This window comes from Strongylocentrotus purpuratus, unplaced genomic scaffold, assembly GCF_000002235.5.
Source record: "Strongylocentrotus purpuratus isolate Spur 01 unplaced genomic scaffold, Spur_5.0 spur5_contig_840, whole genome shotgun sequence".
Taxonomy (NCBI): domain Eukaryota; kingdom Metazoa; phylum Echinodermata; class Echinoidea; order Camarodonta; family Strongylocentrotidae; genus Strongylocentrotus; species Strongylocentrotus purpuratus.
The window spans coordinates 1,523,079-1,537,660 of NW_022145547.1; the positions used below are offsets into that span (position 1 = coordinate 1,523,079).

The 14,582-nt window shown below is 36.0% G+C and overlaps 1 protein-coding gene across 1 annotated transcript; it reads right to left on the reverse strand.

Moving 5' to 3' along the window:
* Positions 1–4,715: 4,715 nt before the first annotated feature.
* LOC591922 (zinc finger protein AEBP2) lies at positions 4,716–12,616 on the reverse strand. Its single transcript, XM_030988739.1, has 6 exons — positions 12,487–12,616; positions 11,291–11,349; positions 9,584–10,103; positions 9,063–9,193; positions 7,762–7,829; positions 4,716–6,183 (listed from the first exon to the last, which is right to left on the reverse strand). The coding sequence occupies exons 2-6, from the start codon at positions 11,345–11,347 to the stop codon at positions 6,036–6,038; spliced, it is 924 nt and encodes a 307-aa protein (XP_030844599.1). The 5' UTR covers positions 11,348–11,349; positions 12,487–12,616; the 3' UTR covers positions 4,716–6,035.
* Positions 12,617–14,582: the final 1,966 nt, after the last annotated feature.

The following is a 14,582-nucleotide window of genomic DNA, read 5'->3' on the forward strand; positions in this document are numbered from 1 at the left end:
TACGCGATATACAATCATGGGTATAATATTAATAAGGAAATCAAAGTAAAACAAATCATTACAAAGAAGAAAAGGTCAAATCTTTAAAGGGAAACAATAAAACATGATTCTGTTACATGAGTACATATTAAAATCATCGACCGCAAGTGAATCAAATGTGAACCAGGCAACCCTGGTGAACTCTGGTTTGGGATATTATGTGACGATCTTGATATCAAGGCCTAATAAACAATATGTCTACACCTTGATGATCACTGTAATGTAACCGGTTGACATCTTATTCAGAAACTAAATGTCATGACCTTACTGAACATACCAAGTAAATAGTCTCGTCACGTCCATAGTATGCGAGACGTCATTTGACACAACATTGGTACAAAACAAGATTTATTAGAACTGGCAGAAACAAGAGAGCTGTCGTAGTAATTATTATTTACGCCCAACGACATACATAACATTTTCATAAGCGGATCCCGGAAAGGGGGAGAGGGGGGAGGGGGGGGGGGGGGGGGAGAAGGTTGTAACGCTCTCAATTGAAGGAAAAAATGTTAAGGGGAAGAAAGAAGATCCCGGAAAGGGGGAGGGGGAGGGGGGGGGGAGAAGGTTGTAACGCTCTCAATTGAAGGAAAACATGTTAAGGGGAAGAAAGAAGATCCCGTCCCCCCCCCCCCCCCCCCCCCCCCAAAAAAAAAAAAGAAAAAAAAGAAAAGAAAGAAGCAATAAACAATGAAACTGAAAATCATGTCGGGAATTTTCCCTTATCCTCCCCACCGAACGTGTCTGGGAGAGCTGGAGATTTAAAAAAGAATCATGTTCAGCACCGGGAACACTAATATGCCCTGCTCTCCCACCCCCTTTTTTGACAAAATTCTTCCCCTGATCCTTGTCATACTTCTACTACCCCCATTTGTGAATATTTCGGAAGCTAAACTCCCTCAGGAAATTAAACTTGGTTATGAAATTTTGTGATTCATCTTGTATTCCCAACGCGCATTCTGATGTACAAGTGCAGTGAGAAGAAAGACACCTGCATAATTATCAACGTTTATGTTGTTGGTTATATGATTCTTGAATCATTTAGAAACAACACATATTATAATGTCAAACAACATATATTAATCTGTGTGAACATTTATTAAAATATAGAATATTTTGTAGTTCGACCAGACAGATCGCCCACTTGATCAGATGCACTTTTCGACGCTGTACGTCATTTGACCTGCTGTCCATGTATCTCGTCTCGCCCCAAGTATCCTTCATTACACGTTGACATTACGAATGATAAATATGACTGTCATCATGGTTGTGTGAGCTTCTGGAAGTGTAACTCCTGGAAATATGGTTTGTATTCAGCGAGGGGCGTTGCTAAAGGAAGATCCCCAATTAAAAAAATAGTTACCAACTTCAAACAAATTATTTGCTGTTGGCAAATTAAAAAAATATGCCCCCCTTTTTTTTTCCTTTGTCTCCTTTTTGGAAGAGAATTACTCTTTCAGAAGTTCTGTGAGGAATAAAGCGATTTTTGTTGTGCGTTTTTTCCTTGCTGTTGTTGTTGTTGTTTTGTTTTTATGTTGTTGTTGTTGTTGTTTTGTTTTGTTTTGTTTTGTTTTGTTTTTTTTTTTTTTTTTTGGGGGGGGGGGGGTTGGCCTAAAAATGTAACAAAGGGGATAAAGGAGTAGCTGGGAATCGAACCCGCTACCTTTACATTGTGAAGCGACAGAGAGCATAATTGGAGTGCTTTGCTCATATTATAATACGCTAAGTAGGCTAAAGGGTCACATGCCCCCTTCCAAACAGAACGACACAGAGAGAGAGAGAGAGAGAGACAGAGACAGAGACAGACAGACAGAGACAGAGGGAGAGACTTTCGAATTTCATTCACCCAGTCGGATCGGTAACCCCCCCCCCCCCCAAGAAAAAAAAAAAAAAAATCGAATGGCAGAGAGAGAGAGAGAGAGAGCGAGAGGGGGGGGGGGGAGAGTTATAACTCCTTCTAGCTATAACATAATAAACCGGTTTACTAACATACTTAAATTGTATACACACTCTCTAATTAAAGGTTGATCTTGACAACCTTACATCTTGCCCGACATAACAACTTGCAATATATGCAGATAGCACTACGAGGATAGTAGTTCATTCATTAATAACAGGTTAACGGAATAACTTGTCACTAGGTCCCCAGGAAAGAAAACTCCATACATTTGAATATGTTAATAAACCAGTTTATTAAATAGCCAAGCTTCTCTATTTATTGATGCTATTCTTTATGCTATGTCAGGAAGCTACGATTTGGTGTGATAATAACACAAAAACTTGCTATCATATCATTTACTGAAAAAATGTTTATACGGGCAATTTTGACAACATCGGACTACAAAAATGTTCAAGTTCTCGGAAGCGTAAAATCAGTAAACCTACATTATTTGTAAAGCCATTGATATCAGAAAGTGTTAAGAAATAGAAACAAACTAGGTAATAGCAGTGAGGCAAAGTAGTGTAACCAGGTCTCATCAAAATCACCAAACGGCATGTGAAAAATCACCCAAAGTATCAAAACTCACCCCCAAATCACCAAATTCAAAGAAAAAAAAAGGGGGTAAAATTTCTAAAATGTTTCTTATTTCTATTTAGATTATTGGCTAAAGATCTATTTGATTATTGTCACAAATTTCGTTTGTAAAAAAAAACTCACCTTTACTGGTGTATATTGTGTGGTCAATGTCCATATGAACTCCTCATCTGATGACAGCAATAGAAAACCGTGTTACTTAATTATTGGTGTATTAAGTTAATTAAATATTGAGATGTACCCTCTTCTTCTTTTTTTCCAAATGACCAGAAAATTAAAAAAAAATCACTAAAATTTAGTTTGGTGACAACACTGATTTATATTCTCACCAAGGCTTTAACAAAAATTCTCCTAATTTTCGATTTTTTTAGTTTTTTTTATTTGGTGACCGAGATCAACACTAATCTGATCCCGATCATCTGATGACAGATCGACAATCCTGTTTTCTCTCTCATATAATTATCTTCAAGCTCCGGCAAACCAGAAGTCAACTACATTTTCAACCTCGCATCACCCAACCTGATCGAATTAAGTTCCATTAAAATAGAGTTTAAACGTGTGGGAACATTATACAGTGGGAAACGAGTGGCGACAATTAAATACTTAATAGAGGAAGCAGAATAGCGAGACATGTATAGCTGATGAGATTAACAGACCATGCCTGTACGTGTCGTGGAGGCAACGCTCGTATGACAAGGATAGGAACAAGTTGAATTAAAATAATTTCTCAATAAATAATGATGGAAAATGTTTAAAATTCAATTCTTTTCAGACCAACGCTATGTTATGCAAAACAACTGAATGTATATAATGAAAGCAAGTCCAATGGTGGCATTGGTTAATGTATTCTTATATAAGAATCTGAATTCCGATCATTAATCTACTAATATCCATTCATTTCCAAAGCACCGCAAACTCTATAAATATAAATTTCCGATTTCCTTTCCTTAAAGCAACTATTAGGGTCTAACTGTCGCCTGTTCTTGTTATTGTTTAACGAGTAAGTAGATTAAATCTTGAATATAAGTAGGTTAACTGGTCACAAACTGTTTTGACAGAGATTTGTTATTTCCGTTTTTGTAGCTTATCCACTTAATACAATAAATGAGGAGGGAACTCCAAAAGGCGGCTGATCGAGTGACTTTCAAATTGAGGGTGGTGGCACTAACAAAAAGGGTACCTGCAAAGGCTAACCTTAAAAGAAATATATATATATATATATATATATATATATATATATATATATATATATATATATATTTTGGGAATTTGAGAAAAACTGCCCTGAGCCTCCTTAGATAAGGGGCACATGCGAGGGAGGGTAAGATAAATGTGTTGTTAAGGGGGAGAGGAGAGGTGGACAAATATGTTATCATGGTATCTATAATTGTAATGATACCTCTTTTTAAAGTTGATTGACTTTACATATTTATTGTTTACAGTTTCTTTGAGTATAAACTCCTTGGTTGTTTAAACTTTGATATTGTTGTACGAAAGGGCAATAGATTGCCTGAACATTCCGCCTGGACAATTACCCCGGGACAATTTACCCACATAACAATCATTCCAACGTGACAATTAACCCCAAAGCAAGCCCCCCCCCCCCCCCGGACAATTAAATTGTATGTTTGGTTGATTGTAAACAAGACTCTGTTTTATCCCCTAGTATGTATTCATTTGAATTGTGAATTGACATGATCAATACATTCCTTGCCTCCGTTTGAAAACTTCTTTCAGCCTTTCAGCCTTTAATAAACCAATCAAGTTGACATTGGTACAATGAACAGAAAATACAACTTGCTCTCATCCACCACTTCTCAACATCTTTCTCCCCTTATCTCCCTCTTTCACACTCCCTCCTATCTCTCTCTCTCTTGATGCATGTTCATGTAGCTTTGTATTATCCCTACAAATGCGATTACTTAACATTTTAAAGTTAAGATCGGTTATAGGTCAAGGCATCAAATGGAATGGCTAGCAGTCCCTAAAAATTTAGAATTTCAATATCTGTTGAATCATATAAATGACTTTCTTCTTTGTAGGAAAGAAAATAAATCTCAGTATCACTTTTCATAGCATTCATCTCTCAGATTATTTTCCAAACTAGGGATACATTAACATAAGAACAAAAAAAAAAGTCTTATTCGCATGGAAAGTATGTAAAATTTATATACAAAACTTCTGGTATCATTAAGAAGACATTTCTAAGTTGTAAAGTCAAAGTTAAAAAAAATAAAAAAATAAGCATATAAATGGAAATCATTTTACATTTAATAGAAAGTGAAGGAGAAGACAATATAAGATTTCAAATAATGGACTATTACGAACGAGAATGGGATCCATGTGAACAATAATAGCAATATTTGAAAGCAATTATCTGCTAAGAAATCTCATTTTTATAATTTGTATAAAAAACAGGATGGAGAAATTCAAATCATCAACATCATCATAGTCTAAAATTATCTTGCATGGATCTATCCATGCTTTTCTGTCTCAAAATGAAATGTAACATGGGTGAGCCCCCACTTCTTTTACACAACTTCTGATACATGTTGCTTAAAAACAAATCATCACGGACAACAAATGATAACCTATTAAAACGAGCAGGACAAATTATCCAATACTAAAATAACTCCATCTTCAAGCAAGTGGGTTAGGTTGAAGACTGATGCAAGAATTTCACTTTGACATAAAAATTACCGTCTAATCAGAAACTGGACAGTCATTGCACTAGAACAGCATAGATTTGGCAAACCGCATACATCGATGGTATTATATTGCAAACAAGAAAAATAAGCAATTTTCTAGATAATCCCTATTTTATTTCAGTTCTAGTTCTTGTGGTATACAGGAAAATAATTTTAAAATAGGACATTAATAATGAATTAATCAATGCCATTCACATGAAAATTACTAAAACATCTTTGAAATTCTTTCATTAAAAAAATGAAAATGAAAATTCCACCCTGAGAAGCAAGATAGAGAAACAGCAACTAGTAGTGCACAGGAACAAAAATACATATTGCCAGGTGTTGAATCAATGAAAGGACAATGTTTCATGCACAAGTATGAGAAAATACAATTATCAGTTTATCACACTAAAAAAAGTTCTTTTTCATGAATTTGGTAAAAAAATATCAGGTTCATTATTCCAAAAGTAAATGAAATTGTACAGATAGGGTTCATTCTAACTTTCAAATGGTTGTTGACTGTACTGTTACCAACAAAATAGGACAAGTCATACGATAAGCTGGCATGTGTACATCAACTTCGCACTTTAAAAGAAGCAAGATGGAACAGAGGAGTTTATTCTTCTGACATCCATCAGAGTATGAGTACTCTTAACCCATTGCATACTAGAAGTGGATCATTCATCCAGTGAGCCTAGGGAGTGAATGAATTCAGTAGTCCATGAGGTAAGGTCCATAAGTTCCTTATATCAAGAGGAGGTTTATTCACCATCTCATTTTCTCCTCTGTTTTCTCTGTCTCTTTGGAGGGAGTAGTCCTGGTCCTATGTTGTGTAGGGCTTCGTGAGGCACACTGCTGATAGGGATGGCACACTCTTCATGATCCTTCTGCTCCGAATCCTTGATCCACGAGTCTGGGATGCTGTCAACAAAGAAACAAGATGAGTGCAATTAAAGATAAAGTTGAGTTCTGGTCATGCGATTGCATTGTGAAAGAAACAGTGTGGAATCGATCAGAAAAAAGTGTATCATGTAACATAACAGTATTGGTGTGAACTGCAAGGTTCTGGAGTCATCAAAATGATAAGAAATTAGGCCCAATTTTTGTAAAGTAACAAGCACATTTTTTCTTTAATGTTCTTCCACACTTGCATAATTTAACAATGTTAACACTCACAAATTATTTTTCACCTCTCCCCAGAATTCAACCTTCTCTTTAAGAATTCATTGCATCAAATAACTTTTCAAACTACACATCATAAACTAGCAACCGACAGGGTCAAGCAAACCAACGTAGATATAGTAACTTCCTTTACAAAGAAATGCAGTTATACGATACAAACATGTGTCATTTGTACATGTGCTTATAGTAGTTTACACAAACTTGGTAAGCAAAATAATGAAAGTGACTCCATCTGACTGATGACTAATGGCATTTGAATAATAATTTCCGAAGCTCTTTGGAAGCGCATAAAGACGTTATATAATGTGATATGCGCTTAAAGGTAATACAAAGTTTTGGTATGGGGTCATGAATTTGGTTCAAATGAACATATTGGAAGCATATACGATCCTACAATATTCAGTGATCGTTGTCGCGGTCGAAATCGACTCTAAAGTTATGAAATTGTAAATAATGAACACTTTATGTTGAATAGCTCCCTCTCAAGGTCAAGATATTAATTAAGCTACAAAACAATGTTTATTGACTAAAATCGACCGATTAGCTATTCTCGTTCGGAAATTATATACCACAACTACATACTCTGAAATTGTCATGGTCGCAGCTACCATTGTACGGCCGTAGGAGCTATTTGAAATTTATCATAATTTACCGGGAGCACCGGTAAATATTTATATTCAATTTTTCTCGAAAGCATAAGTGTTTTAGGGGCTACAACTTCTGGTGTTTTTAATACAACCACAGGAGCATCCAAATATATCAAAATGATCAAGAATCACTATCCACCCATTTTTCAAAATTTCCCAAAACTTTGTAATACCTTTAACAAGAACCAAATATTATTATTATTATTTGCCTCTGAACATCTAAGAAATACAAAGAATGTAGCAGTGGCTTAATCACTTGACTGGGAATGAGAATTCTAGCATGACACCTATGTCCTGAAGCAAGGCATTTGTGTTTTCATTGCTTTTCTCCATCCATATCTATATGGGTATCTACTAGTAGGCTGCGAACATCAATGGGATACGATTAGCACAAGCGCATCCGTAAACTGGCGAAGTACCTAGGGTGCTTCCAATGGAGTGTAGTGTGTATTATAAATGCAGAATTATGCTGAATCCAATAGCTGGGGTAATAATACACTGTTAAATGTTTTAATTGATGAATTGTAACTAGAAGATGATATTTAAAAAGATATTATCATTATCATTAATATGATCAGGATTATAGTTATGCGTAGAATGTTTGTGGAACTACTTTCAACTTGCTTGTTAAGACTAATACAATACAAGGTTCTTTTCCAATGTAACTTACACATCAGTTGGTGACCAACGAAGGAGGACCATGGATTCCCCGCTCTCATCTGTTCTTTTCCCAACAACCTGCAGAGTAAAACAAAAAAATAAAAATCACATCTGTCAACTTCCCCTATTTTTATATACTAACACAAGCATTTTCTTGCATGAATAGTGGACAAGTTTTGCCTGCTTATAAATGTTCCATCAGTTCTAGCTATCTACTAGCACAAGAGGCACAGATATAGTCCCTTCTCCCATCCCATTGTAAATGTGATGGTTTCATCCATTTCACAGAGGTATAGCGTTGTATTTTATCTTATACTTTACACTGTGTGCAATAACTTTATCAATGAGATTTCTATTACTCTACAGTTTTACCACATTCATGTGAGTGATACCCTCCATCTTTTAACGCCATAGAGTTAAAAATTGATCTCAAAGAGGAGTTATTATTATTATTGTTAATGACTTAATTAGTCTAATGTGCTATATAAATAATACAAATTTACTTATTATAATTATTATTTTGATTATGGTATGGTATGGTACTTATTCCATTCTTCATAAAAAACATCTGCAATACATACAGAGTATTAAAAAAAAATGAAATATATAAATACATGTAGAAGGATAACATTACAGATAATATGAATACAATAAAATTAACAAGGAAACTAGTTAAGAAAGCAAATTTATGTCGAATGAGGGGTCAACCAAAAAGAGCATTTAGCCTTGTTAAACGTTGACCCCTAAACAACTACGTAATTAACATAACATTAAGAAGAAAAAGAAAGCAGGAAGAAACAATAACACGGAAAAGGGAAACATTATACAAAAAAATAACATATATATATATATATATATATCATTACATAATTGATGATATGGTGTCACCAGTGCCTGGAGGGGAAACTGAACATCGTCACTATCACCCTTAGGTCTCTTCTCCCAGTATAACTGATTGGGGGTGTACAGGTTTACAACTAAACTGGGGTTTCCCAATTTTGCCCTACTTTTTGTTTCATTTACAAAGAGTGCAGTGTTTTTTAAAAAAAATGCAAATGCAGTGACTCTCCTCAACATGGGGTCTCCATTTAACATCTTATCTGGGGGGAGGGGGGTCAGAATGTTTTCCACTGTAACCTCTCTCGCATCTGTGGAACAGGTAATAGGATTGTTATAACACACAATGCCAGGTTTAGTCATCCACCTGTGCGGGATTCTAACCCATGATCTTTGGTTGCAAAAGCAAATTCTACCTCAAAATCTCATCTCATGGTGTCACAAGCTTAAGTTTATAAGATAAGAATAACTTACAGAGCTTTTGAAGATGAGCGATCTCCCGCTGCCCTCAGTGTCTATCTTTGTCTTCATGTTGAGTTCGACCAGACGATGATGAACAGCGTCAGCCATACGGGTATCAAAGAAATCATCCGTCTTCGCTGAAACTACAAATTTGGAAAGAAGTTGAAATATGTAATTAAATTTTGTTGAACTTATCAGTAAAAGAGTGTTTCAGTCTAGGCTTGTACAATGTATAATACAAGAGTTAAAATAATCTGTATCAACTTTTTCATTCAGATTGTTTTGATGCACAGTAAAATAGCACATCCTTTTTTGTTGTTGTTCTTGAATAACTCCCCTAAACAATTCAACAATTCAATTCTTTATATGATGGAAAGGGAGTTGTACAAAATGTTATGGTACATAAAAGCTTTCACATTTGCCATACTTTGTGAGTACATGTACATGTACATTAATATTAAGAATGAAGCAATTCTAAAACAAGCTTTCAATCCATTCCAGTCTGCAAATGCGTGGCAATCGTTAATTCTTACCCATTGACAATCTTCTTCTAATTCTCATCCTTTTCCTCTTGAGAGCTTTGCCTGGACTCTCCTCCTTGCTCTTTGGTGTTCTCTGTTGTGAGTTCTGCTTGGCAGCATTGAGATGAGACTGACAGTGCCTCATCAGACCTTTCTCTGTCCTATAGCTCTGGTTGCATCCTGCGAACACGCAGCGGAACGGCTTATCCCCGCAGTGCGTCAACACATGCTTCGGAAGCCAGGTGGCAGACATGGAAGGCGTGTTGTAAACCTTGCAGCCGTCCCACAGGCACACAAACTTCTTCCCTCCTTTCTTGATCTGCTTCTGGGCGTGCTCTGCTCGAACGTGATCGGCCAGGTCGGCGCTGGTGTCCGTCTCCTCTCCGCAGGACTCCCAACGGCAGATGTACTCCACCTTGGGTTTGGGTGTGGTCGGGGTTGGTGTGGTGGTAGGCGTGGTGCAGCCACTGGGTAGGCTGCTTGCACAATCACTGCTGCTACCATTGCTGCTGATCATGTGAAACAGAGGAGGCTAGAGGAATAAACAAAATATAGTTATAATATTTAAGTGTATTCTTTCCTCTTCTGCAAATGTATCTTAACCCCTGTAGTGACTTGACCTTTGGAGAACTTTGCATTTGTATATATTATTGTCTTGTCTATATTGTGTGGCTTGAAGTCTAGCCTTTTATGCCATTGTCACTCATTTCTTTAGTGACACCTGTTACATTACTAGAGTGCCACACATACTTATTCTGGCAAGCAAATTCCACACCCTATGGGTTGGGATGTGCAACCACCTAATGTACTGGTATAGCTTATACTGTACAGGCACATTACACTTGTTTGCTTTATTTGACACACCTATTTTCATCACTTCTCCTGAGCTGTTCATATAGAGCACACATATTCTGGAGAGTCTTGAATCGATCTACAGCAAAGCTAATTCAGCTTCATCTTAATTCTTGTCCTATTTTTTCGCTTGTTTCTCTACTCGGTTCTGAGGCCTTATTACTTTATAGAGATTATAAGTTTCTTCTTCCTTACTTAATTCGCAAAGAAGCTTCATTACTTTGTACATGGTCTTACATATTCTTTCTACAGGTGCTGTGCAATATTTGAACTACTACTTGTGATATAATATATGTTCCAAGTATCTGTACTCAACAGGTGTTTCTACGAGACAAGGTAGGAAAGAAATCTATTTCTATTTCTTTTATTTAGGTGATTAAATTCCCTAAACCCTAAAATAGGGTTGTGATGGCAATGACAAATCTACTCATTGATGTCAGTATATGGAAATACACAAACATGTGGCATCACACTTTGGTCCACTGTTATAGTGTTCACTATTGCTGGTCATAAATTGAATATGAGAGCATTTAAGAACTAGCTTCTTAGTCTTAGGACATTGATAAAAATAACAAAAAGGGTCACTTAATCTATTAGAAATATTCAACTTAAATCTATTTTTCAATCAAGTTTGGACTATGTTGCTTCCCAACATTATAGAATAATATTTATGCACAATTATATTAGAGAAGACTTTCCAAACCATACTATTCTTACATTTCTTTCCACACAGCATCTGTAAAGGAATGAGCAGCAATCCACCCTACAATTTTACTTTACATTATTTAAAATTTCCAAAATGCTTTAGTGAGCATCAGGTAGATACTTACAAAATTTGATCATGTGACAGATCAAATATTCACTTACATGGGTATGATCAGGCCACTCTCTCCGAGCAGGTTTTTCTCCTCTTTCTTCATCCATCTCTGATAAAATAAATTGATGATAATAGGACAAGAAATTCATAAACTCTCACACAAAAACCTTTATTTAATTTGTGTAAGTTTGTCACCTGTACTCTCATCTTTTCTTACCAGTACTCATTATTTCACATCTTAATGACTTTCAACTTGTTTTGGTATTTATGTTAACATACAGTTTCAACCAATGTCACATTTTTACTGAAGATGTATCTTTATTTTTGTTAGCGAAGTTAGCGATCGTAATGATGAATTGCTTAGATTAACTTAACGAAGATTGCAGTCGCCTGTGTGAAGTTATCTACCGTAATGAGGATCTGAGACATTACGGTAGGCACGCGGCCGCCCGCAACCCAAAATCGGTATGCACTCGTATTGTGCAGCGGTTTGCCGTAAAACCTGTGAAAAAGTGTATACTAATATCAATGTTTTTCAAAAAAATACTCCAAAGATAAGAAGAAAATTGACATGAAACATTAGATTCTAAACATAACGACTTTTAACTCATGATCTTTATTTAAACATTTGATGAATATTTACTTCATTTTTGGTATGTTTTAGTGGGGTATCTCCACGCCGGAGTTACAGGTCAAATTTTGGATAGGTTTCTGAACAAGCGCCATTATTATTATAGTGAATTAGCACTCAAATATCTGGAAAACCGAGGATGAAAGAAATTTTCCCCAACGAAACTTGTATTAAGTTTCATTCTTAATCTTAACTTAGTCTATTTATTTGTTATCAACAAATAGGTCTATGTTCATTAAATTGTTTATGATATAATTTGAAAGTATCAGACAGCAGGTTTATAAAATATTGCGAGAATGTACTGCAGCTGCAGTACACAGCAGTGCACGAAGTGTTGCCCGTCTCAATACACAGCCAGGCTTAGTCACTGTGTACAATTTATAAACTAAGATCTAACTTCAACTTTCACTTTACACTTATCCGAGTACATGGGACCATTACAGCGGCTTGCGACTACAGCACATCAACTTTCAATCAGCTTTGTCTTCTAATCGCTGAAGATGTGGTGCGCTAATTGATTTATACGGACACCGGAAGTCATTGAAATTATATGAGCACAATATTTCATTAAATGAATATAAATTATTCGTAAAATAACGGTGTTTGGATACTGACCAAGCTGTAGATTGTCTTTGTTTACCCGCAGCCTATGCTGAAATTATCGACTAACTTGGGAAATGTTGCGGGCTAGCAGCATCAGCTGCACCGTACCGATATATATGCACCACCACCAGCACCTGTCAAAAACAAAACAACGGCGGAGATCAATGCCTGCCGCTGGTAAGTGGAGCTACCTAAAGGTTCATGGTTATCAATTTTTCAACATGTCTAATATAATGTCTGTAATAATGTTTATGTTTGAGATTTGTTAACTTTACTTACGATTCAAGTGTCAAAAAGTTACTTTTCTAAGCTAATTGGGACAAGTAAAGTAAAGTCTTGCGGCCCTGTCAAGGCTCAAGCCTTGTAATGTTTGTTGGTGCGATGCCTGGACCTGTGTCTAGCTGGGCTAGGCGCGGCAGTAGCCGTGGCTCGCCTTGGAGCAGTGCTGGAGCTGGGTGCGGGATCAGTGCAGTCTTGTATTGTTTTGAGTCAGGGGCATGGCTAAGTTCTGTAATATTGATAAGGTGGCAGTAACTTAGTAAGTTAGTGTGCGTTACTAAGCCAAAAGGAATTTTTGAGTGAAATCCTAGATTTAATGTAAATGGCTGTAGTAGATCTATAGCTGCAAATTCAATGATTCTAGCTCGAGTAGAGTGTAAGAAAAATAGTTTTTGTTCTACTTTTTTTTGGACATAATTATCATGAGTTGTATTCTCTGTGAGATTGAAAAGAATAATGAATTCCTTTTTTTTTAAATTGTTGTTGTCTGAGATTCAACTCTTGAGATTTATTATCAGGATAACCTTTATCATTTATTATATTAGGAAGAGACATAATAATTTTCTGATTTTCCTTTTTTTGTTGTTGAGCACATTCACAAGAGAGAGAGAGAGAGAGAGAGAGAGCGAGCGAGCGGAAGAGAGAGAGAGAGAGAGAGAGAGAGAGAGAGAGAGACTTGGTATTTACTTGGTTGGGTAATCCCTTTGGCAGCTCACTCGGGAAGCTATACTGGGATGGTAGGTGAGGCGAGTAACTACAAGGAGTGTCGTGAATTGCTGGAATGGTGTGTGGACAAAGCACTTGTTAATTTACAGTAAAATATGCTAAGTCCAGTGCAAGTAAAAACCAGAGACAGAGAGAGCGGGCTGAGAAAGAGACAACGAGAGAGAAAATAGGCAGATACAGTTATCATAAAAACAGCCGCCAAAATTGCTTTTGTTTATATAGATCTACAGTGTAGGTCTAGTTTCATGAGAATGGCAGCCTAAGCCGAGCTAAAGAGTAAACAGAGTTGACAAAGGACTTAATTCCATTTCGTTGACGATCAGCCATGCACAAAAAAGATGAAAGACTTCATTCATGGCTGATCGTCAACGAGACAGAGTTAAGTCCTTTATCAACTCTGTTAGTTGCTACAGCAGGCAGCCAGTGAAAACGAACTTGTTTAATCAAATTATGGAAATGCAAGCATTACTTTAAGAAAACAGAACTTTATTATTCCTGGCTCATATTTTTTTGATTGAGGTGTCATATGAAAGGGCAGAAAATGAACTTTCTAGAAATGTGATTTTCTCTTTGAAATTCAGATACCGTCCGCCAAATGACTTTTTGGTTTCTTCTCTTCAAATTGCTTTTAATCACTCATGCATGAAATATGCATCATATAAGTTGCATCAGATGAAAGAGGAGGATCTAAGCTTTCCAAATATGTGTCATTTATTAATTATCATTGTGATAAAGTTATAATAATTCTTGGTTTCGTTTTTTCTGGGATGCACTGTAATGTATTTCTCCATCCTTCATACAAATCTTCTTGTGTAATATTACTGTACATACATGTTATGCACTCTTTTGTTTTCTCTTCAAATTTTCTTGGCTCTTTGATTTTCCTTCTTTGAGTTTTTTTCTTTTTATGGTCCTGTTGTTCTTCTCTTTCCTCCTAAACCTGTCATTACTTTTTTCTTTTCTTTATTTTGATTTTCTTTGTGCATTAAAAAAAGAAGCTTTACACAATACCTGTGTTCTTTTTTTTTTCTTTCATCTTCTTTCTCTCTTTGTTACATTCTTTATCTTTCTTATATACAATCTTCTTATTTATTTTTTCTTCC